Below are 23,734 nucleotides of genomic sequence, written 5' to 3'. Positions count from 1 at the left end.
TTTTTCTTTAGTAATTCTAGGTAGGTTATTTCTTTGTTTAGATCTTCTAGTTTCTCTAGCTCTATGTTCCTTAGTTCTCATTGTTGTTAGATCAGCCTTGTTTCTATTTGGGTTCAATTATGGTTTCCCTCATATCTTTCTGTCTTAGTTCATCAGGTTTTCCTTACTCTCAGTGTCGTTTGTATTGGTATTTTTCAGTTCCTTGTTTCCTCCCTTTTGTGTTCCCAGTAGATCTCCTTGGTTTCCCTGGCCGTCTCAGCCAGCTCCTGTGCCATTTACTCACACCTGCAATCACTCCTCTCCTCTAGCTCGGCCCATTGTTCCATTTACTACCTCCCAGTATTTAAGCTCCTCTATCCCAGTCACAACTCGCCAGTCTGTCTCGTCACCCTGATCGTCACTACCCATGGTTCCCTCCCTGGATTACCTGTTGTTCCCTCGTGTTTCCAGTTTCTTTTGTTTTTGTATTTTCTTGTTTACTTGGATTTTTTGTTGTTGTTGTTGTTGTTGGTTGGTTTTCTTCATTAAAATATCCACATATTTCTACGTTTACTGCCTGCTGCGTTTGGGTGCACCGCCACACCATGATAAAGACGAAGACAAAAAAAATAAATCCTACAACCGCTAAAATTCGATGAAGAAGGAAGCTACGCTCAGGCTGAGTTTTTTTATAATTTTTTAAAAAATTTTTATCGCTTCTATCAGTGATTCTTGGTGCAGCGCCCCCACAGGTCAGGAGGTGAATAGGCTTTTCAATTAGTTTGGATTGTTTGACACAGTGCAGTGTGAAAGGGAGCCACACCACGTGGAAATGTAGCAAATGTTGTGCTTTTGGTTCCCCGATCAAACCGAGCTTACTGGACTATCAGGAGTGAAAACACCCTAAACTTGAGGCCGTAATGTGATCAAATATGGAAAATTTCCGCAAGGTGTTGTGTGATCAGATGGCAGATTGTTACTGCTTTGACTGGTGAGCTAAAATTTGTTTCCAGCTCTCGCTTCCTGTTATTTTCCTCTTCCCCCTTTTGTGCTGAGTGGCCGGCAGAAGGCCTTCGTAGAGGTGCTCCCACTTTAAGTCTCCTTCGCTGCCGTTGAAAATCAATGGTCTTTACCGACAGCCCCGTGGATCATTATAGCTTCAAAACAAATAGCAGGCAGGATAAAAAGGCCAAAGGACTGGAGTAAACACTGAGCTCAACGCCCTCGCTCTTCAGTGTCAGAATCACAGTGCAATAGAGAAGTGGGGAAAGCCAGAAGATGTTCACTGAGCGATCAAAAAAAAACACTAAAGTCTCCTTCAAGAGACAGCTCAGGTTTTTGCCACTGGGATCCGGTGCAGACAGCGGAAAATGAACGAAAAATGCCGGCCTGTTGGAAACAGTTGAACCGTTCCGCACACCCAATCTAAAAGAAACATCATAAATCCTGTGTTGGCAGCGTTTGTTTATTATTATTATTATTATTTCAGAGAGAGTTGTGAAATCTTTTCAAGGCAGTGGGAGGATACACACTTGGGCATGCAGTGAGATTCAGTCTCCAGTTTATGATCCAGTTGAGCAGACAGAAGAACAAAAACATGTCTGCTCGCCGTTTGTCTGAAGTTAATCCACTCCGTCTTCACTGCAAAAACACAAAGTCTTACCAAATATTTTTAGTCTTAGTTTCTAGTGAAAATATCTTGGCACACTTGTAATAAGACAAAACTAACTTACAACTTTTCACTACAATATAAGCAATTATTTCAAGTCAGTAATTCCTTATTGCTGATGAAAAATTGCTAGTTCCATTAGCAGCTTATTTATTCCACACATTTATCCCTTGCGTGGAACTAGTAATTTTACATCAATATTATGGAATTATTGACTTAAAACAAGCTCTTATATCTTACAGAAAAGTTGCTTGTGAATTTATTTTATCTGGTTTCAACTCTGGGTGTTTTCACGTCTGACAATCCGGTGGGGTTAGGGTTAGATTTGGGACCAAAACTGCATCAATTTCAGCTGGTGTGGTTAAGTTCCACACAAACGACCCAAACGCTTTGAAAAACCTGCTCACCTCCTCGCCTGTGGTGGCGCTGCAGCAAAAAACTACTGAAGGAAACATTAAAACCTCAGAAGAAGAAACTGAGTGGAACTTCCTTCTTTACCAAATGTAAACAAAAATGAAGCCGTGTCAGATTTTAGCGGTTGGACGATTTCTCTTTTGTCTTTGGCAAAAAGAAAAACAGAAGATATTTCTCATGCTAGTATTAGCCACTATAAGCTATGATCCAATCCAACGTTTGTTTTGGTTGTATTTACCCAGAATGCTCTGTGCTGTAGTTCGATTGTACATTCACACCTCCCCAAACAAATCTAACTTTCCAGACAAATGAAGTAGAGTTCAGTTAAAGTGGACTGAATAGGACTAGCGTGATTACACCCTAAGACATTTGCAGTAGACACTTAACAAAAAGACTTAGATTTTTTGGTTTTGCGATGGTGAGACTACATTTTAAAATAAATTTATGTGACCTTTCTGTGACCTGTAGGCATCGTGTCCCTGATCTCCTTGGCTGTCCTCTCCTATGAGCGCTACAGCACCATGATAACCCCGACCGAGGCCGACTCCTCTAACTACCGCAAGACCTCCCTCGGCATCCTTTTGTCCTGGGTCTACTCTCTCTTATGGACCCTTCCACCGCTCTTTGGCTGGAGCCACTACGGTCCAGAGGGCCCCGGAACCACCTGCTCAGTCGACTGGACAGCAAAGACGGCGAATAACATGTCTTACATCATCTGCCTGTTTGTGTTCTGCCTCATCGGACCTTTCCTGGTGATCGTCTACTGCTACGGGAAGCTGTTGTACGCCATCAAACAGGTGAGGCACCCAGGACAAACGAAGGGTACCTTTCTGAATTATATGGACATTTTAATTGACCATATAATTGCCCAGTTTGACATTTTGAAAAATACATTTGATTATATAAGTGTATTATAAGGCCACAAGTAAACAGGCAAAGTGTTGTTTATTTTGAACAGAGTTTTCTATAGAGCAGCGACAGTAAAGACAGTGACAGTCAAATGCGTGAACTAACTTATAGTCTAACTTATGGTTGATGCATTAAACTGATGCATATTTCTTTTTCTTCTGAAGGTAAAATGGTCATTTCAATTCGGCTTAAGTTAGCCCCAATTTCCAAACAGATGCCATCTCAAGGCACTTTATAACATAGATGCAATTTATATGCAAAATCAAGTTCAGTTTATTATGTCAATTGGCAAAACAATCCAATTGTTTTACATGTGGAGAAGTCGCCGACTTCTCTACATGCAACAGCAGATGGTGTTTGGTATCATCAGCTTAGCAGCATCCCCTCACACCGAGGATTCTTTAACAGGAAGAAATCTCAAGCAGAACCTCTCTCACTGTGAGCTGCCTGTCTGATCGACTGCAGGATCAGGCACGCAAAAGCACCGAGACCCTGGAGTACTTTCGAAGGGCTAGTGGCAGCAGTAACACCTTCTGTGGCTTAATCTAAGGAAGCTAAACAGACAAGCTTTTTATCCAGCAGTAAAATGTACGCCATGGAAAACAGAGTAAATATTAGAGATACACTGATCCGATTTTAATATCTGTATCGGTTCCGATGCGGGGGGGCAATCCAGATCGGGTGTCTGTGACGCTGTTCCCAATCAATAAGAGTAGATCTACAATTCCTGATTGTACTTTCTGAACCATTTGAAAGGTTTGTTACAGTTTATTTTTTACATGAAAGGCAATCAACCCATTGTTTTGGTCAGTTCCAGTTTCTTTCTTATGTATTTTCCATTGGCTGCTTGCAATTAGGAAGGCAATTCCTCCTAATTGCACTGACTGAACAAATGAAAGTTACTTTTTACATGCTTGACCAAAGCTTGTGAAGCTGTTGGTGTATTTTGAGTGTGCTGTTCTGGTGCAGGGTTATCAAGTAAATTTGTTATTCAAAAAATTACATCAATTCACCTGTTTTTCTCTTTTTAAACCTCATATATCTGTACCAGTGAATCCCTGGTAAATAGTAAATGGTTGATTTGTCCTGGGTTAGCAGTAAAAGGACAGTGCAAAAGATATCCTATATAAAGAGACATTAAGTTTTTGTTCCTATTAAGTCAGGACCAGAGTTTTTAGCTTTGGTTTCTCTCGACGTAAGTGCACAGAAAACATACTAAAACTGTAAAAAAATAAAAATAAAATTAATATATATATTCTTTCTATACTTTGACATATATGTCAGACTTTCTAAACAGTACAGGATGTGTGTTCTGGTTTGTTACATTAAAAAGACATACTGGATGTTCCACCGTTGTTATGCGCTAAAGGAAGCTATCCTGTTTAATGAAAAAAAGATAGCTAAAATCACCTCGTTCTGTTTGAGTTGTATTGGGAGGCAGCACATTCTTTCATGAACTCTCAAGTTGAGGTGACAGTCAAGTTATTGTCCTTAATCTCTTGAGATCTTCTCTTCTTGTTCCCAAATGTACTATACCAAATAAATCCATGCTAGCTTTCACTTGAAGCCACAACCCATCAACTAAACCCCGGTGTTGGCCGACGACGCAGCTTGTGCAGCAGATTTAGTCAAGTTTGTCTGAAAGAGTAATGGGATTTTTAATAGAACTCTGATTTAAATGGAAAGTCACACTCGCACCATTTGGTTCACACATTTGTTGGAATCCCTTTAAAGGAAAAAGTAGATTAATATGGTTGGAAGTCTGTTTGATTCAGCTGATGATTGTTCCCTAGCAGGATTCAATCATTGCGTTGCCTCTATTCTGTCCTGCCTCGTGTTGATGTTGCCTGAATCAGTCGGGGAAGAATATAGAGGTCACTGGTACCAATTGTTACTGAAAGTAGAGGTACATCAGGTAAGTGTGGCTAATGTCATTTTGACATAAATGTTCGAATTCTGGCAACATTTATAGAGGTGTTGATTTAATTAACTAGACGCAATCTAAGTACTGCAAGTCCTGTTGTTTGTGTGAGGAAATTCGCCTCCCCAAAAAAAGAGGCCGTTCCAGTTTATAAAACAAAGAAGAACTTAAATCATCCAGTTTCAGTCGCCAACTTCTTCATGCATATCTGGTCGGAAAACGTTGATTAAACCTGACCACAAAGTTCTGTCATGTTACAGATTGTTTCAGTGAAGCAGCCAGGGGTTTTCACAGTGTCTAAAAAAGGTCAAAGAAAGTCATGAATTAAATTTTGAAACTTTCACCCTGCCCGAGCAGTGCTTTAAATTCCATTTATTTCGGTCTTGAACTCCTTTCATTCATTCGTTTTCCCTTCAACAATATTTTCATGGAAGACATCTTGAAAAAAAAATATGTCTGGCTTACTTCTTCAAACGCTATCGGGCAATCTTCGCCTTCAGTATAGACTGAGGTTTGTACTGTAGTAGTCATAAGCTTGACTTGACTGTCAAACGATCCAAACGTTTTGGAAAACCTGTTCCCCTCCTCGTCTGTGGTGGCGCTGCAAGTAGAACCGTTGAAGTGAACGACACAAAAACCTCAGTAAAAGACTTGACCCAAACTCCTCCTTCACAAAATGTGACAAAATGGAGTGCGTCAGATTTTAGTGGGTGTAGGATTTCTCTCCCTTTTTTTCTTTTTTTTGTTGAGATCCTGGAGTCTCAACAAAAAAGACTCCAGGATCTATGAAGTATGAGTATGAAGACCATGAAGTATTTCAGCCGCTAGCGCCAGACTCATTGTTGGTTTTGGTTGTATTTACCCAGAATCCCCTGTGCTAAAGTTCACGTCTTGCTTTTGGAGCGGAATCCAGTCTGCTTGGCATTCACATATAAATTCTAACTGCACCAGAGTTCACTTCAACCAAACCAAGACCCAAGTCTTTAGGCGGACCAGAGTTCGATTGTGCTGTCCCACCTCGGACCGTCTGTGCAAAAGAACCAGAGTTCAATTAAAGTGGAATAAACAGGGCAGAACGTGAACCGCACCAGACTGACATCTTGAAGTCACGGAATCTCCATGACAACCATTAGACACTGTTCATGTACAAATCTCTCCCAAGACTTTATTCTGTTACATGCTACATAAGTAAAGGTGGATATTGTTTTTAAAATAATACCAGGACTTTAACTGAAACTACATACTGTTTGGTCTGGTGAGAGTAAAATTGAGCTCGGTGAAGGATGAGTGATGCTGAGGGTTTGTTTCTGTTCTGAGGACTCTTGTAAAGAACATTTCACACTAGGAACATTTGTTTGTCTCCACCAGAAACCTTCAAATTAATCATGTTTGGATCAAAAACATTTGGCTCAATCAAATCAATCAAAGAAACCAGTCTGAGAAAACAAAGTCAAACTTCTTCCATAGAAACTAAGGACTCTGAATGATGTAGAGAGATCTTCTAAGAGGAATAGTCAAAGTTTTGTCTCTGCGTGCTCCAACATGGTGGATCAAGTGCTGGAAAAGCCGGGTTACTTAACTGTTTGTGATTTTGTTACAAGCAATTATGTCTTATCATGGATTTTTTATTTTTTTTTTACTCTGAATAAATATATTCTGATTAAAGTTTGTTTTAAAAAAAAAAAACAAAAAAACAAACATCTTGAGTGTAAGATTATGCCACTGGAATAAATGATTAACATTATTTTGCTATCTTTTTTTTTTTTTTTTTTTTTTTTACTCTACCGTTAATGCTGCTAAAAGAGCCAGCACTGTATTTATCACTTCCCGATTCGGAGACGCCACCGTTTGAAATCCTCAGAGGGATTTTCTCAGACACTTGATGAATATTTGACCTGATGCGGCGCATAAATATTCAGCAGCAGTCGCCTCGCTCCGAGTAGCGAGAAGCAGCGGCTCAGACCTTGTTTTCCCAGATTTGCACCTTTTTCCCCCTTGGCTACAAACTGTAGCACGAGTAAAACCAGTGTTTTGGTTTCCACGCTGACTCACACACACACACACACACACCTCCCGACGGCGGGTTGAGGAGCAGTCTCATTCATTGTAGCAGCTCGCTCCAGCTGTGTGATCATCAGGTATTCGCCAGACAAACGGTGAGAAGTGAGTCTGTGGCAGATTCATGGGACCGATGTTCTCTTTTGGTTCAGATGATCAGTGCTGCCTGGTGCCAACATATAAGGCAAGAAGATCAATAAAATTTTACAGAGCCTGATGACATGGAAGCTAAAAATCAAACAAACAAACAAAAAAAAATGTGTGAACAAACATGACTTGTAATGAAGTCTTCCTCACGAAATAAGTCGTTCCCATGCGACATTAAGTCGTGGGCACAAGTTATTATGGTGCACTCACACCAAATGCATTATGCATGTCAGAAACTTCTCCAACGCTTCAAGTTCGACGTGTGTGCACTTTGAATGCAGACACTTGACATTTCACTCTACGCCACGTGTCAAACTCGAGGCCCGTGGGCCAAATCCGGCCCATCATAGCTTTTTATGTGGCCCTCTAGATTCTATACTAAACACTAAGTGTGCTTAAATATTGTTGTCAATCAAATCAATGCCGTTTTTATCTGTTTATTGCCAAATTATATCAATCAGTCTCTCCAAATTCTTGAGAATTATTGTGAAAATTCACATAAAATCAACAAATCCCTGCACTTTTTTTGCACTAATATATAGCAGGGAGTTTATTGCAGATTTTTCTCAAAAATTGTCACAAACTCTATTATTATTATTAACTGGTCAGTAATGTTCAGCCGTCTTTACACTGGATTAAGGTACTTTATGATCTCATCTCTGTAAAAGCATCTGAGCAGCACTGGATCACAGAAATGATGTAAAGTGTGATTTCAGTTTAAAAGGCTTTTATAATTTTTACCTTTCTGCTTTTCCAGACGTGTTGCCGTGTTTGTGTGTGTGATGTTTCTGTACCGTCTCAGTCGATTTCAGCATTGCTCAAAATGATTAAATAGGATCAGCATTTTCATTTTTGGAGAATCTCTTTTTTTTTTTTTTGTACAAAATGCAGTGTACATAATCCATTAATAAATTACAATATTATTGAAAGTCCTTTTATTTCAGGATGTCTATCACTAAGGGAAACACATTGTATAGATCAAATATGTTTCATCTGAGCTCCAGCTGGTTTGTCTTCATGACAGACTCACTCAGGTTCACTTTATTTATTCTAACAAAAGTCAAATTGGTGTTTAACGTCGGCCCAGCAGCTTCTGTACCTGTACATTAAATAAAATGCAATAAATAAACAAGCTAAAAGCAATAGTTTCTGATGAGACGTTAGCAGCAACAGTTGTGAATTAAACAGCTAAAATGCACAACATTAAAATGATTCAGTAAAAAACATATAGAGGTTAATTTTGTCGCTTACTGTGAACGTCCAGGAATTACAGCGGCTGTAACACGAAACAGGAAAGGTAAAATAAAGTGAACAGATGAAACCACTTGTACCTTTTTACTCTGTTGTTCAAGCACAGCCTCAAGCCGAGCAGAGATTACGTTAAAAACATAACGTTCAGTCCGCTACGATATTAGGTTTCCAGGCCTGATATTTATTTTACGATTAATAATAAGTGCTCTCCTGAACACAGCGATGGTTGATTAGCTGATTTAAAGTCGTTCTGCTGGTCGCCTTTCTTTTTTTTTAGTCCGTTTGTTTTTTTGAATTGCACAGAATTGCGCAACACCCTATTGAGACAATAATCACTGAGATCATTATTTTTATTGGGTCATTAATTTGAACACGTTCTGTTAATAAAAAAAAAAAATCTTTTAATAAAGTTACAAATGTTTTGGATCTCTGTGAACATTTTGAGGACGATCTGGTTTCAGCCTCCTGGCGGCGTTCAGTTTGTCACCCACTGCCAACATCGACTCGAAACCTTCCTGCGGTCGACGTATTGAGCTCCTTTTATTTAGTCGTGGCCACAAATTAAGGAAGTTGTTCCCACGAATCAGTTTGTGGGCTTGCAATGTTAAGTTGTGGGTACGAGTTATTCTGTTGATGAAATTGTCATGACATATGTCATGCCCACAAAGTCTTGGGCAAGAGTTAAATCATTCCCACAAAATATTAATTCAAGGCCATGAGTATGTCACTCCCACGAATTAAGTCGTAGCCACAGCTTATTAAATTGTTTCCACGTTATTGTTTTTATCTTCTCCCTTGTCACCAGACAAGCTACGTAGACGTTAATCAGTCGGGAACAATATTTCTTTCACTTTGCTTTTCTTCTCGTGTCATCTCAGGACTTAGGATTTTGCCTTTCTAAGCACACCCTATTTCTTGTAAAGTTCTAAGATTTTGCTTCCTTTTTTTTCCCATCCTTTCCTCATCTACAGTAAACAGCATCAGCTTCTATGTTTCGCGCTCTTGCATTTTGTTCCTTTTTCGCGGAGGCTCACGTGAACGATCTTGGCTTGCACCTCTTTTTGATTGCTCTCAGTGCAGCTCCTTGGTCCTCTCACAATGGAGAGTCTACGTGAAAGAAACCGCTCCAGCTCTGCTGTCAGGCCACATGGTTTAGCACCGGGTGGGTTCGGATAAAAATAATTTCTCAATTCTTGTCTGAATGTGTAGAAAAGAAATGGACAGCTACACAAAGAGAAAGGGAGAGACATGCCGATAAACAGCCAGAAAAGTGTCTGCTGGCTCCCTCACAGCTGACAGTCGGAGTTCTCCTTTTCTTTATGTCACTCCTCCCTGATAATGAGAGTGAGTCTTTTTATAAGAGAGGAAAGCAATTCCAGCAGCGGCAGGCTGTGGGTTTGCAACCTGGGACTTCAGAAGGAGTTTACTGATTTATCCACTGCTATGACACTACAAGTTATACAAGCCAGCAATAGTGTCTCCAGAATGTTGAGATGTTTTTTAATGATTGTTGATTTTTTTTGCCCCCCTCAACAGCTGGGCATTTTTATTTAAGCTATATTTTTGCCACGACATGGTCTTACAATGTAGCTGAAATGTGTTGCACATTACATTTCCAAAATGGCAGGATTTTAACGTGGTTAAAATTTTATAAATGTAATATAAGCGCAAATAACATTTTTAAGCACCTTCTTGAAACGGCAGCCATAATACGAATAAATCATGTCCTGAGGAAATCATACGGTGTAAAGGAAGAATTTCATATTGGTTATTGAAGTTACCATGAACTGTATGACAGTATAAGCTAAAATGTATTAGCTAATAATGTTAGCTAATACATTTTGAGATGTATAAGCTAACATCTCAAATACAGATTCGGCTCTCGAGAGAGAGACATCGTGAAACAAGAAGTTTCTTTAGAAGGGAGCTGAGGGGATTGGTCAAAATTCAACCGAGTCGCAGTGATTGGCCAGAAACAGAGGAGATTCAGAAAATGCTTTAGTGATTGGTCGGATTTGCCCTCAATGTGTTATTCAAGCCTGGCATAAAATAAAATCAGATTAACAAATATTGCTGAGGATCTGCTTCGCTAGCAAAACATTGGAGTTATACGTTGGTACTGCATAGATAATCAGAGAGAGAAAAACTTATGTCACTTTGGTTCTTCTAGCAGGCTCTTTGAGGCTAACCTGAAATGTTGATTGTTTTTATTTTTAAAAAAAAAACAGTTACATTGCTATTGCTGGGTTTCAGATGACGTAGCTCTGACGTGACCCAATGCAGATGGAGGGCCGGAAGTAAATGCAGCACATTTACTTCTGTTGATCCAGCATCAAAATGCCTAAAGTCTGTGTCCTGTAACCATAAACCATTTCTAACCATAAACCATTTCTAACCATAAAGATAAACATTATTTTCGAGTTTTGAAGGTAGTTGGTTGCAAGGGAGTTAAATTTAAAAAGCTTACCTTAAAAAAAAGGATTTTTTTTTTTAAACAAAAATATTTTTGTTAATATATATATATTTTAATTACAGTCACTAATTTTGCCTGAAGTGAAAAAGTTATTTGCAAACCAAACTTTTATTTGTGCATGTCAGAAATCTCTGTTAGCGATTTTCCCTTTTATTTCCTTCTTTTTTTTTTTTTGGTTGCACTTCTCAAACTTCTGCTTGCGATTTAAAGTTTTTGCTTGCGAGTCAAATTTTCAGTTTTAGTTTTTAGTTTTAGAATCTCACATGAACATCCTGGGCGAGGCGTAAAGTCGAACAATGCACAGAGAATTATATTAATGTAGGCAAGTCATGTATCCAATAGGGGTGCACCGATTTATCAGTGCCAATATCCTTCATTTTGGGAGATCAATGATCGGCCAATTTTTACATGTGAAGCCAATCTCATCCATCGATCTTATCCAGCTTGGCAAAGGTATAAGAATCGACAACTGTCCTCTTTTGTTCTCTGGTGATAAAAGTTTGACTGAAAGATCGGCACACCAACTTATGTCTGCACATTTACAATTAACAATTACAATTAACTTTCTTGCTGTATTGAGCAACATTTCAGACAAAAGATTTGGTTATCGGCCAAAATCGGACTGATCAGTTGAAGCTTTTTAAAAGATTGGTGTTACAGTCGGTGCACCCCTCGTATCCAATGGTGCTGGTAAGAAATAATAAAGGTATAACTTGTGAAGTCAGCAAGTCCCTGGGTCTCAGAAAAATAAAATGTGTGGTGGAGTTTCATCAGCGCTGTAGTTTGTTGGTTCTGATAAGCTTTGTTGCTACGGGTCTTGTACTAGTGGCAGCCACTGATCAGACAAGCCTCATATTAAAGATATTTGATTCCTGCCAGTTTTCTAAGCTATTATTCAGAGACAGGAAATTGGTAAAGATGCTTTGGCAAAGTTGCTTTTGACTGGACAAATGTAAACAAGAGCATGCATATGTGTTCATAATGGCACATTGTTTATGTTGTCTTTGGTTGGGTGAACAAAATCCTGCTTAAGTCCAGAAGGCTGTTAGTGATCAGTAGCACCCTGCTGGCGGAAAGCTGACGTTGTTGTTTCTCCCGACATTCCCTGGGTGGCGCAGGTTGCTTCAATCGATAGTGGCCGCACAGGTAGACCCGGCTAGAAGGAAACAAATGCACCCAGTAGCACACTTTCATTCTATTGGCTGAGAGGTTGCCAGGCGACTGTGCCACAAGAAAGTTTTATGTTTCGTAAGCGAGCAGAAAGTCCGAGCAGAGACTAAGTGTGAGCGCGAGGAGAAGTTTTGAGTGCAAGCATTACAAGTTTTGAGAAGAAACACACAAAGTCCTGCTTTCAAAATTCAAAATGAAAATGTTTGGTCTTGGATTATGGCAGGAAAATATACAAAACGTGAACTGTAAAAGTTGTGAACCATTTCCAGCGCTGCTTTATAATTATAGGCTGCTTATAGTTTTAGCAGGAAGTGAAGGAAGCCATTCAGTCCGTGTTGGACACGTTTCCAAATATTGAGTTATTAAAGTCTTAACAAGAGTTTGTTTGTTAACACAACAGTTTATTTAAGTTTGTGGTTTAATGTCATGTTTTCTGAGGTTTAAAATATTGCATTATTTTCCATTTCCCTTCAATCTGCATATCTGGGCAGATACGCAGCTAAACGCCTCAGGACAGCCGGTCTCCTTTTGTTTACAGAATAATAAAGCACCAAATCTAAACACTAGGATCGGAAGATATTACGTGTTGCACATTCACAATCTCCAAAGCAAGATCGTACCAGGAAATTAACATATAAACAACATAAATATCTCTGAAATGAGCCTGGGGCTTAAAAGGCGGATTGAAAAATATTATCTTAATGCATCTGGAAATCCCTTGTGTGAAGGAAGGAATCCGGACAATTTCTTTGGGCATAAACAATAACATAAACAAGGCAGAGTGGAATCAACATCAGCAATGGATGGCCAGCACTTTCGAAAGACAAATTACAGGGTCTGAACTGAGGCAGCTGATTATTTCATCAGTAGTTGTTTAATCTCTGATTGGAAGCTGGTTCCACTGTGTGTGTTTTTTTTTTTTTTTGTCTCTGGTCTCTATGAACGGTCGCAGCTTATCGAAGCACTGGAGGGGCGTTGCGGACTGTGGCGACACGTTTTGTTTTCTTCTCGCTCTCGAAGGAACGCTGCGACTCTGTGTGGTTGGAAAGGGAACACGCTGAAACACAGAGGCAGGAATGGTGTGTGCTCTGTGCACCACAACCAGATCACTATTAATTAGATCCAGTAAAGTGGCAGCAGACTTCCGTTGTGTTTCGTTTTTTCCTCGTCTACGTCTCAGACCCCTTTTACACTGCTGCTATTGGGGACTTGAAAGGCATTTCACAGTGAGAAAATGATGGTTACTGATTTACTTCCTTTGCGTTTAACTCTATAAAATCTTACACGACCCCACGTAGAGCGAAAGTACTTCTGCATGGTTCGGTTTCTATACTTAACTCCTAACCTTAAAGGGACACTTTCATGCAACAATTGACATTTTTAGCTTTGCGTCATGTTATTATATTATTCCCTCATCAAAAACAAACCCAGAGTGTTGCTTTGATTCTTTCATGCATGTTTGAGAAATCCTTTAATCTCCCACGGCAACCATTCAGCTGTGCAAAACGCCTCGTCAGACCATCCTGCAGGATGTGGGACGACGGAAACTGTTATTCCTCTGAGAAGTGCTAGACTACTCTGGGTCACTTCTGGACTGTTCAAATTCCTCTTTCAGATTACTAGTTTATCCTTTTATTTTAAAAATAGTGACAATAAAACAAGAAGCTAATTTTATGGAAGGTAACGCAGCTTTTGATGTTCCACAAAACCTCCGTTGTGTCCGCATGTTCAGGTGTTTTAAATGCAGGCATACATGTCGAGATATAAAATGAGGTCCAAGGATTATAATACGGTCGTGGGTTCAGCATCAAGAGACAAAATGAGAGTGGGTAAATAACTGAGTTGTAAATTTAGATTCCAACAGGAAGTTCATAAGTTTTAGGAATAGTGGTCAATAAAACCTCCAAAAAAGTAATAACGTCTAAAAAAAGGACTAGTTAGTACTCCCACTGTAGATCACTTCTCACTCAGTATATATTATTTTAAAACGTTGGTTTTTCTAACTCGCCCTTGCCATTGATCCTCACATACTTTCAGTGGGTTTTAGATCAGTTGAACATATATGATGGTCCAAAAGACAAACGTTTTTCTCCTCCATGAACTGCAGGGTCAGATGATGAACTGCCGGGTCATCAGACGAGGGGCCCTTCGTCGTCCGCTCACACGACACCCGTTCCCATGGCAGCAGCAAGAGCCGAGCAGAAATGCATCCCTGATCTAATCAACGTATTTGTTGTAATACGCTTATTGTTTCTGCACTTTAGGCAAAGCTCAGGGGTTCAGGCAAAAGATGATTCCTCAGATACTTACTTGATTTATGTTGAGTGATTTAAATAGGAGTTTTGGTTTAGTTTAAATTCTGGCCGACCTTCGGAAACCGCTCAGATGTGGTCGAAACAATAATGAAAAGCTTTTCATGAATCACAGCATAAGCAGACTCACAAGACGGGAGGTAAAATGGATTAAAGCTGAATAGAGAACCAGTAATGTTGGGACTCACACACACGCAGGCAAGTTCGTATTTCTACCAATATTAAGACTCTTCATGGTCTTTCATTTATTTTAGTAACTGCATTTTATGCCTAACCCAGACACTTTCCCTGACCGTAACTATTACTAGTTTATTGACCTTAACCAAAACTTACTGCACGCCATATTTCTAAACCTAACAACCAACTCTTAAAGGGACAATAGCATGTAAAAATAGACCTTATCTTATTCTATCATCAAAAACTAACCTGGAGAGTTGCTCTGATTCTTTCATGCATGTTTGGGAAATCCTTTAATATCCCATGGCAACCATTCAAATGGTCCTCATAAGTAAATATACTAGAAGTGGCACAAAGAAGAATAGCTAAACAAGTGTACGCACACACACACACACACACACACACACACACGCACACGTCAAGTGGTCTTTGGTTAGATAACCAGCACATTGGCATCTTTACACTTGGTTTGGATTTGTGTTGATCGAACACCATTGTGGTTTACTCCTGAGTTTAAACTACTGAACTAAAAACTGCGTGAGCTCGTCAACAGTTCAACTTTTATCCAAACGTTCTGGGCCCCCAGGATCCAGAAGATAAACTCTGGAAGTGCTGCTCTGAATCAAATGTAGCACCGGGAATAACATTGAGCTGAAAACAGATTTTACCTCGATCCACTTGATAATTTTATGGCCTGCTGTCATATTCCCCCCCACCCAAAAAAAAAGAGTTGACTTGTGTTTGGGTTGATTTTAATGCAATTGAATTGCCACAGTTGGGATTAGGAAAGTTCTCAAATAATTGCTTGCTTCTCTACTTTTCTTTCTTGCTAATGGAAAAGGCAAGGGGGAAAACTTCTCCATCCTAAGTCACATCTGCATTTTATCTGTGTTTTAGTCTTTACAAGCCAGGGAAAAGTTTGCAGGTTGTCCAATTTTTTGTTGTTTCTTTTTCCTCCTCAAACTCTTGATAACATAGAAACTGTTGTTTGGTGCTTCACCAGTCTTGCCTGTGTGTGTGAATAGGTAAATAACTGAATGTTGGGTAAAAAGTTACACAAACAGCAGCCACTCACCGTTTCCCATGTCAATATATTGGCGTTACCTTGACAGCGCTTATTGCTTTATCGAAATGTGTTACCATGGAAATGCAGACGGATCAGTAAGGCAAATGAGAGAAAAGTAATTAGCATCGGCTAATCGGGTTAGATCACTTAAAAAAATAGAAGACTAGACACTTTCAGACCTTTTCAGAGGTTCTGAGAAGTTACCACCAGCACCTTTAGAAATCTTTTCTTTTTCTTAAAAATAAGCAAACAAAACATAAAAGTTTTACATGTATGCAAAAAAAGGAAGATATCTGAAATTTCTGCACAGCCTTGGCCTGAAACAAAGGCATTTGGTGGATACTATTTGAGAACAGCTTTTCATAATCAAAGAGAAATGGCAGGTTATAAAAATGAATAACAAGACTTTTCTTTTTTTGAATTAACCTGGAAGTATTTGCTGTTGCAGATGAGTTTTAGAAACGTCTTTCTTAACAAATAAAGAATCAAGCGAGCACAGAAATGAACTCAGGACTCCTAATACATTTACAGTTAGCAGATACTTCCTATCCAAAGTGTTGACTCAGCCTCCGTTTGACTCAAATTGGCAAAGACTTACTCTGACTAATCCTTAACACCTTCAGCAATTCTCTTAATTATGTAAATCTATGCAAAAAAAAAAAGAAAAAAGAAATTCAGCCAAATGCATCAGTATTGCGTACAGAAATCATTAGCTGTAACACTTTGTGACTGTTATTTTACCAACAATTAACTTTCAACTAATTCTGTGTTAATGTTTGACATAAATGTGGGGACCAGCAGAAAACTTCTTTTTTTTTTTTCCTTTAAAACGGCAAACTGAAACATCAATGACAAAGACCACAATGCAACATTCTGTGGTTCGACTTTAACAGGTGACACCAAAACAACAACGAAGAGGACCAAAGGGACACTGTTTACCTTTGCAACATGTTATCACCTCATCAAAAACACACCTGGAGTGTCGCTGGGATTCTTTCATGCATGTTTGAGAAATCCTTTAATCTCCCACGGCAACCATTCAGCTGGGCAAAACGCCTGGGTGGATCTGGTGCTTCTTCAGACTAGCCGGCAGCAACTAGCAAACACCTGGTGGAACTGTATGTCTGCTGAGCTCATTACAGGACCTACTTCTCTATCAGCGCTCCTAAGAATGGTGTTAAAGGCTTTTTTAAGCAATTTTGTAGGCCTTTTTAACAACCAGGGTTTTTTAGATTACTACAATTAAAAAGGCCTTTTTCAACAATGCTAAAGGCCTTCGTTTTTAATAAAGGCTTTTTTAAAACAATGCTAAAGGCTTTTTTTTTAGCAATAAAAGTGTTTTTGACAATGTTAGTCTTCTTTTTCACAATGCTAAAGGATTTTTGCAAAACATTGTAGTCATTTGCTAGCAATGCTAATGCAAAGGCTTTTTTGCAATGATAATGACTTGGAGGAGGACCGGTGTGATGACGCATCTTAAAGAGCAGGAGCTTCTTAAAGAGACAGAGGCCCAATTTCAAGTTAATCTACGAAGTCAAATTTAGTTGAAAATGCTTGATTTATACAGAATTGTTATAACAACCGAAGGTAACAAAGTTACTTGATTGTGTTATAAAATGACACCATGTGACTGGAATATTGTTATGACTTATGTGAAAGTTATTCACATGTGACTTTAATCGTGTTTCTTATTCATTTCTCAATTGAGGAATAATTTATTTTTGGGACATTAGCACAATATGAAAATTTTGCGCACATTTGTGATGGAAACGCAGCTGGTCTTGTTTTCCTAGATCATGAATCCATAACATACTCCAGGATCCCTGATCACACATTAGAAGAAAAATAAAATAAAATCAACAACACACTGATGTCTGTGTTCTTGGCCACAACGTCTATAACAGGACCTTGACTCGTAATGGAGCTCCTGCCATTTATGCGAGAGCCACGAGGAGATGCAGCTGTGGGGAAAAAAAAAAAAAAAAGAAGAAAGTTCTTGGGGAAATGCTCTTAGTGAAAACCGCTAACACTCTGCTTGATACGAGTGGCAGGATGTTGGAGGCTAGACGGAACAATTCAGGCGGAAATTGGTTCTCAGATGGTGCCGGGACGAATCCTTCACTCTGTTTATCTGTGATCCATGAGTGGCTTGTGTTACGATGCTTCTTGGTACTTGATTTCGTGTTTCTTGTTTGTTTTTGGAGTCTTCTTCTTTTCGTTTTCAATCTTCTTTCCTAAGTCTCTACCTCTGATTTTATTTCAGCCCCTCTGATGTTTGAGACCATAACGACCGTCGCGTGTGCGTTTTTCTCAGTTCTACTTCCTGATTGCTCACGTTAAAGCCCTCCTTTTGGGAATCCTGCGTACACGCCATAAACCAGCAACTCCCTTCATTTTTATAAGCTGACACCTTCAATCCATGCTCTCCTCCCTGTTTTTTTTCCCCCTCAATCTTCCTGAGGCTCCCTTGCTCACATTTTCATCCCCATTCACACAGGCTCCCTCTTTCTGTGCCATTATCATCCATCTTCTTCACCTAGGTTGTCATGGTTGCCATTATTACTTCCATTCCATCTCCACCCCTCATCGCCTCGGTGTGGAGCAACTCGAATTGCACGGTTTGTGTTCAGGGGACACAGATGTTGACCCCAGATGGCAAACGTTTCTCGTCTGGGGAAGAAATAGTGCAAAAGTGTTCACACCAATCAGACTTTTACGCATTTGATGAAAACAAACTTAAATGTGTTTTATTGGGATTTTATGCAACAAATGGTAGAGTATCAGTTGATCAATCAGTCAAGTTTATTTGCATAGCACATTTCAGGAGCAAGGCAGTTCATGAGGCTTTACATCATGAAAATATAAAGACATAAACGTATTGTACAGCCAACAACTGTGAAAACCAGTAGCAGACATTACATTTTATCAATCAACATCGTCAAAAATCATCAATGCACTTCAAATTCAATGTTTCATTTACTATTATTCTGAACAAGTTTGTTTTTAAGTCTTGATTTAAAGGAACTCGGTGTTTCAGCTTTAACACTGAAATGGGAGATGGATTCCAGATTTTTATTAACAAGGAGTCTGAAAGCTGTTCCATTCGTTTCCTTCCTTGTTGTTCCTCCGACTTATAATCAAGTTCAACCACTTGTGAAGGTCAACCATATTTAATTTGCGAATATGGCTGACCTGTTTGTAAAGTCGACAAGGTTAGGTGACAAAACGATGTGCAGAACTTTGAATTCCCCACAGAGCTCTCTGCAAACCGTTTATCTGTAACCATTACTTGTGCAGTACACAAATCAGGTCTTTGATGAAAACTGAAAAAGACTAAATGAAAGAAGCAAGTTATTGTTGTCGAAAGCCAAAGAAGTCCAATTTGATGTTTTCCTCCAACCTTTTACACAAAACCATCACTTAGCTTTTTGGTTGTCGTGCAAAGCATTATGGGAAGCAAAACAACCAACACTGTATACAATACCATGTGTCACTATGTCAGGAGAGTATAACATGAGATAACCTGTGAAAAAAAATCTAACTTGTCTGGCTCCTTCCTATGCTCCTGTCTTCTGCTGAAATTCATCACTCAACCAACCAATCAGAGCCAGGAGGAGGGCCTTACTGCTGTCAATCATGCTCATGTAGTCATTGCGCATAACTTTCCCTTTTGCTGTAGTTGGTTCAGCACAACATAGCGTCATGAATGCTAAGGCTAGTTAGCTTAGTCACTAATGTCTATGGTAACTGGCGTGTACACAAGCATGATTAACAGCGCTAAGACACTCCTCCTGGCGCTGATTGGTTGTTTTTGACCACCGACACATTTCTTTTTAAAGTGAAATGAATCAGTGTTCCAGAATCCCAAACTAAACGTTGTAATTTCTTGACTACTTTTTTTTTAATCCACAATTTGCCTGATCAAAGTAAATTTCTACAGGTATTTAAAAAAACATTTTAATGAGATTATGATGACGCTGAGCATGTAAAATTCATATATAAAACTGGACTCATGAAGCACACTGACGACTACAGTGTAGAAATTGGTGATAGTGGTTTGTAATGTACATAAATAAGTTTTTAAGAAGAATTAATGGGTCAAATTTTCTGGTAAAGAGGCAGAATACAGCTTTATAGTTGGTGCAACATGTGGAGAGAGAACAGTTAAAGTATTGCAAGATGTTTGTGTAAAGTCGTGGTGATGATGATGATGATAAGATGTTGCCAATTACTGTGAAAAACCCAAACAAGGAACTTGCAGTCAGTGTCCCTGATATTAAGGTCGGATCAAAAACTTTAATGAGACGATCATAATTCAATCCAGGCTGGATTTAACTGCAATGCTTCGTTCTGTTTTTGGTGAACATGACATAAATAAAATGATCTTCCTTTGATCTGATCCATCAGCAATCGATTGCAACTTTTTCTTTCATTTTCTCGAGGAACATTTAGTTTTTATTTATTTATTTTTCCGTGACACGACGGCAGAGCTGTGAACTGCACACCATACAAAGCCCGGCTTTATTGGACACTGTTATTGCATCTTGAATTATATATCACTAAATTAATTTAATGTTTAGTTTCTGCTGTCTGTATTGCTTTGGGGACGCTGCACAGAAGTAAGATACACTCAAGAAGATTGTGTTTGGCCATTTTGCAGAGGTGCCACATAATCCAAATAAATCTGGAAAAGAAGAAAACAATCTATCTGCATGCAGATGCAGCTCTACTTAAAGACGAACTAGTTTGTGTTGGATTCTGCTAATGGGTTCAAGATCAGGTCAAAGATTTCTGACTTTAAGTTGGAAGGAAAAGCAGATGTGCCACATATAAGCAGAGCCGTCATGGAGAGACTGAGCTAAATGGACGCTGAGGGAACAGCTGGAGCGGATTTTATGACCGGAGCCAGGCACGGTTTGATGAGCCAGCAAAAGGAGGACAGATCCAAAGTCATTGACTGCTATGCATCTGCAATCTTTCTTGAACTGATTTTTTTTTCTGTTAGTTTGTCCCGGAAGCGTTCCTGCTTTTCTTTACATTTGAATTAAATAAGTGTGACACACAGTCTTCTGGTGTCGCGCCCACACTGTGAAGCTTTAACAGCTTTACTACTGCAGTGAACATTGTCAAAGTTGAGGTGTGTTTACGTGCTTCATCCACCCCTTTTGTTGGGGAGACAGTGGCAAGTTCCAGGGTAGCTGTGGCTCCAATGTAGCTAACCTGAGGTTGGAGGTGGAACACCTTCAGTCTGAACGCAGCATTACACGAATCACAGCGATGGAAGTTCAAAGAGTTTCAAAGACCTAATGGGCCAAGTCAGGTTTTATGAGGGTGCAGCAGTTTCAGCAACTTGTCGGCTTGTCAACTACGGACTTGATGCCCTCTTCTCTCTGAAATGGAGAGAAACGTCATCATCAGCATAACTAAAGACAGATTTGTCTCTTCCTAGAGAACCAACCTCTGATTGTGCCGGGCTTCAACCACACACTGCTAGTTTCCGTTTCTGCAGTGGATGATTTCTAGATTCTGTTTCAACGTTTCTTCTTCGAAGGTTCAGCGCCTTTTATCCAACCGAGCAGCTCAAGATGTTTCGTCCTTACAAGATGCCAGGACGAAGGGCAAACCTTCTGCCTACGTGTCGGCCTTCAATGTCAGTGACGTCAGCAAAGTTTCTGACACCACAGTAAATGCTTGCAGATTTAGTTTGATCAGTTTGTTCGGTTCGTCCCATTAGATGGGCCAAACACGTTTTTTGTCTCCAGATGTCCATTTGATCCTTAAATATAGAACAAAATATGAAGGTGACACGGTGTACTCTACCCGGATATAATTACACGCTGCGAATTTTACACCTTATATCACAAAACTCTCACAGTATTCAAGACGGGCGTGAGTCAGGGCCATGGAACTTGCTGTTCTTAAAAATTCACTTAACTTTCTCATATTTAGGCCCATATGACATTACCTTTTTTTAGATGTGCCAGCCGACATTGACAGAATAGAAACGGCATGGCTGGCTGGCTGGCTGGCTGGTCACAAAAGCCACCATCCTGGGGAAATCTGCAACTTCAAACCTTCAACCTGATGTAGATTATCGCTCAGTTTGTGGCGGCTCATTAATAATGCGATGAAAAAAAAAGTCTAGAAAACTTTAGCAAAATGTTTGATGGTCCCACAAATTATTTCAGAAATCCAAGATTAAACTAATTATAGGGCATTTCAGAAGGTCAAGGTGAGGACCTTGCAGATGGTTGGACGAACTCTGATTGCTTCTTTACTATCTGGAGCACAAAAACGGCATGTTTTTACTTTTAAAGAGCTAAAAATTCAAATCCAAGAGAATTACTCATTTAACATGAAACAAACATTAGTCATTCCTTATAAGTACGACTTTTTATTAGTAAAGACGGCGACAGTAGCCGACATGTACGATAATATTTCGCCGTGTAGATTTAGGGAATAATTTCTCTTTCTCTTTCTCTGCCCCGTCTCCTCTTGTTCAAGTCCATGTAACCCTTCCAAACACTGATGAGCTTTTTATATCTGTCGGTGCAATTTGAAAATTACGGTTTTATTCATGCTAACAAGCTCTTACCCTAAAATCACCTTCATCGTTCCAGTGTATTAATAGCAAAAAATCCTTGGAGAATATGTCCAAGTTGGGTGTCAGTAGAATCAGTCTCCATCCCGGTTAGGTCTGTGGATTTTTATTTTTTTATTTTTTTATTGGGGTTGCACTGCTTAATTGGTCTTGGATCTCCCTGAAGCCTAGCTGTGTCCTTCATGCATGTCAAGGTGTCCTGGTGATCCCACAGAAGCTGTGGTGCCGCTAAGAAATATTAGATCAGGTGAAGAGGGGGAGATGCAGCTGATAGCGATGGTGGAAGTTGGTAGAAAAGCATCCTGTTTGTTTTTAACGCCCTTCAAGGGATTGTTTAGAGTCATAGGAGCGAGGTTTGGTTTGAAGGTTGAAAGCGATTAATAGTCTACCTGTGGCAAGGATCTCTCTTGGTGTCCATTTTCAATGAGATGTTGATGCCAGAGACTGGTGACAGCAAGTAGTTCATGATGGACACAGATTAAAGTGGATTTCTACTGTTTTAAAACCAGAGAAAGTTACAAAACTTTACACCAGTTTATGAAAACCCAAGTTTATGAACGCTTAAAGAGGCAGTGTTATGTGTTTTAAAGCCACATACACTGTGTTCCAAATTATTATGCAAATTGGATTTAAATGTCATAAAGATTAAACTTTTTGTTGTGCTATTAAATTTATAGATGGTATTGTGTGTCAGGACTCTATGAATCACTATAATTAATTTCAGAGAGCTGGTTGATTAGTTTGTCTGGTGAGCTCAATTAAAGGAAATCTTCTTAAGAAGGATGTTCCACATTATTAAGCAGACCACAGGTTTTAAGCAATGTGGGAAAGAGAAAGAATCTCTGCTGACGAAAATCATCAGATAGTTTAGTGCCGTATGACAAGATATGAAAACATTAATATTTAATGAAAACTGAAGCGTTGTTGTACTGTGAAGAGATTTGTGGCTGATTCAGAACAAAGATGGTTTGTACAGATAAAGGCATCATGAAGAAAGTTTCTGTTAGACAAATTCATTGGATTAAGAGAGCAGCTGTTATAATGCCTTTAAAAAGCAGCAAACAGTTATTTGAAGCTGCTGGAGCCTCTGGAACCTCAAGGTGGAGGATCCTCCAGAGGCTTGTTGTGTATTATTGGGCCCCTAACCAGAGCTCACAAGCAGAACCGGTCTCAGTGGGTCCAGCTGGACATGAAGATTCATTTTCAAACAGACTTGTTCACTGATGACTGCTGTGCAACCCTGGATGGTCCAGATGGATCCAGTAGTGGATTGTTGGTGGACAACCACCACGTTCTAACACGGCTGTGACGTCAGCAAGGAGGTGGTGGAGTCATGCTGTGGGCTGAAATCATGGGGAGAGAATCATTGGTCGACCCTTCAGAGTCCATGAAGGTGTGAAAATGACCTGTGCAAATATATGGACTTTCTGACTGATCACTTTGTTTCATGGTTCAACAAGAAGAGATGAACCTTCAGTAGCAAAATCATCTTCATCATGACAATGAACCATCTCATGCTGCAAGGAATCCCACTGTGTCATTGGCTGCTATGGGCATGAAAGAGGAGAAAGTCATGGTGTGGTCACC

At 39.5% G+C, this 23,734-nt stretch overlaps 1 protein-coding gene across 2 annotated transcripts in view; it reads left to right on the top strand.

Annotated features, from left to right (window-relative positions):
* Nucleotides 1-23,734, top strand: part of LOC122841019 (opsin-3-like) — a 72,538-nt gene that overhangs the window by 11,279 nt on the left and 37,525 nt on the right. For both annotated transcript variants that reach the window (XM_044133920.1, XM_044133921.1), the window contains exon 2: nucleotides 2,531-2,859. In XM_044133920.1, coding sequence (XP_043989855.1) covers nucleotides 2,531-2,859 — 329 coding nt within the window. The remainder of the gene's footprint in view (nucleotides 1-2,530; nucleotides 2,860-23,734) is intronic.

The sequence above is a fragment of the Gambusia affinis genome, linkage group LG12, assembly GCF_019740435.1.
Source record: "Gambusia affinis linkage group LG12, SWU_Gaff_1.0, whole genome shotgun sequence".
In the NCBI taxonomy this organism is placed as follows: domain Eukaryota; kingdom Metazoa; phylum Chordata; class Actinopteri; order Cyprinodontiformes; family Poeciliidae; genus Gambusia; species Gambusia affinis.
Note: the sequence above shows the minus strand (reverse complement) of the source record. Positions and strands in the feature narration are given on the sequence as shown.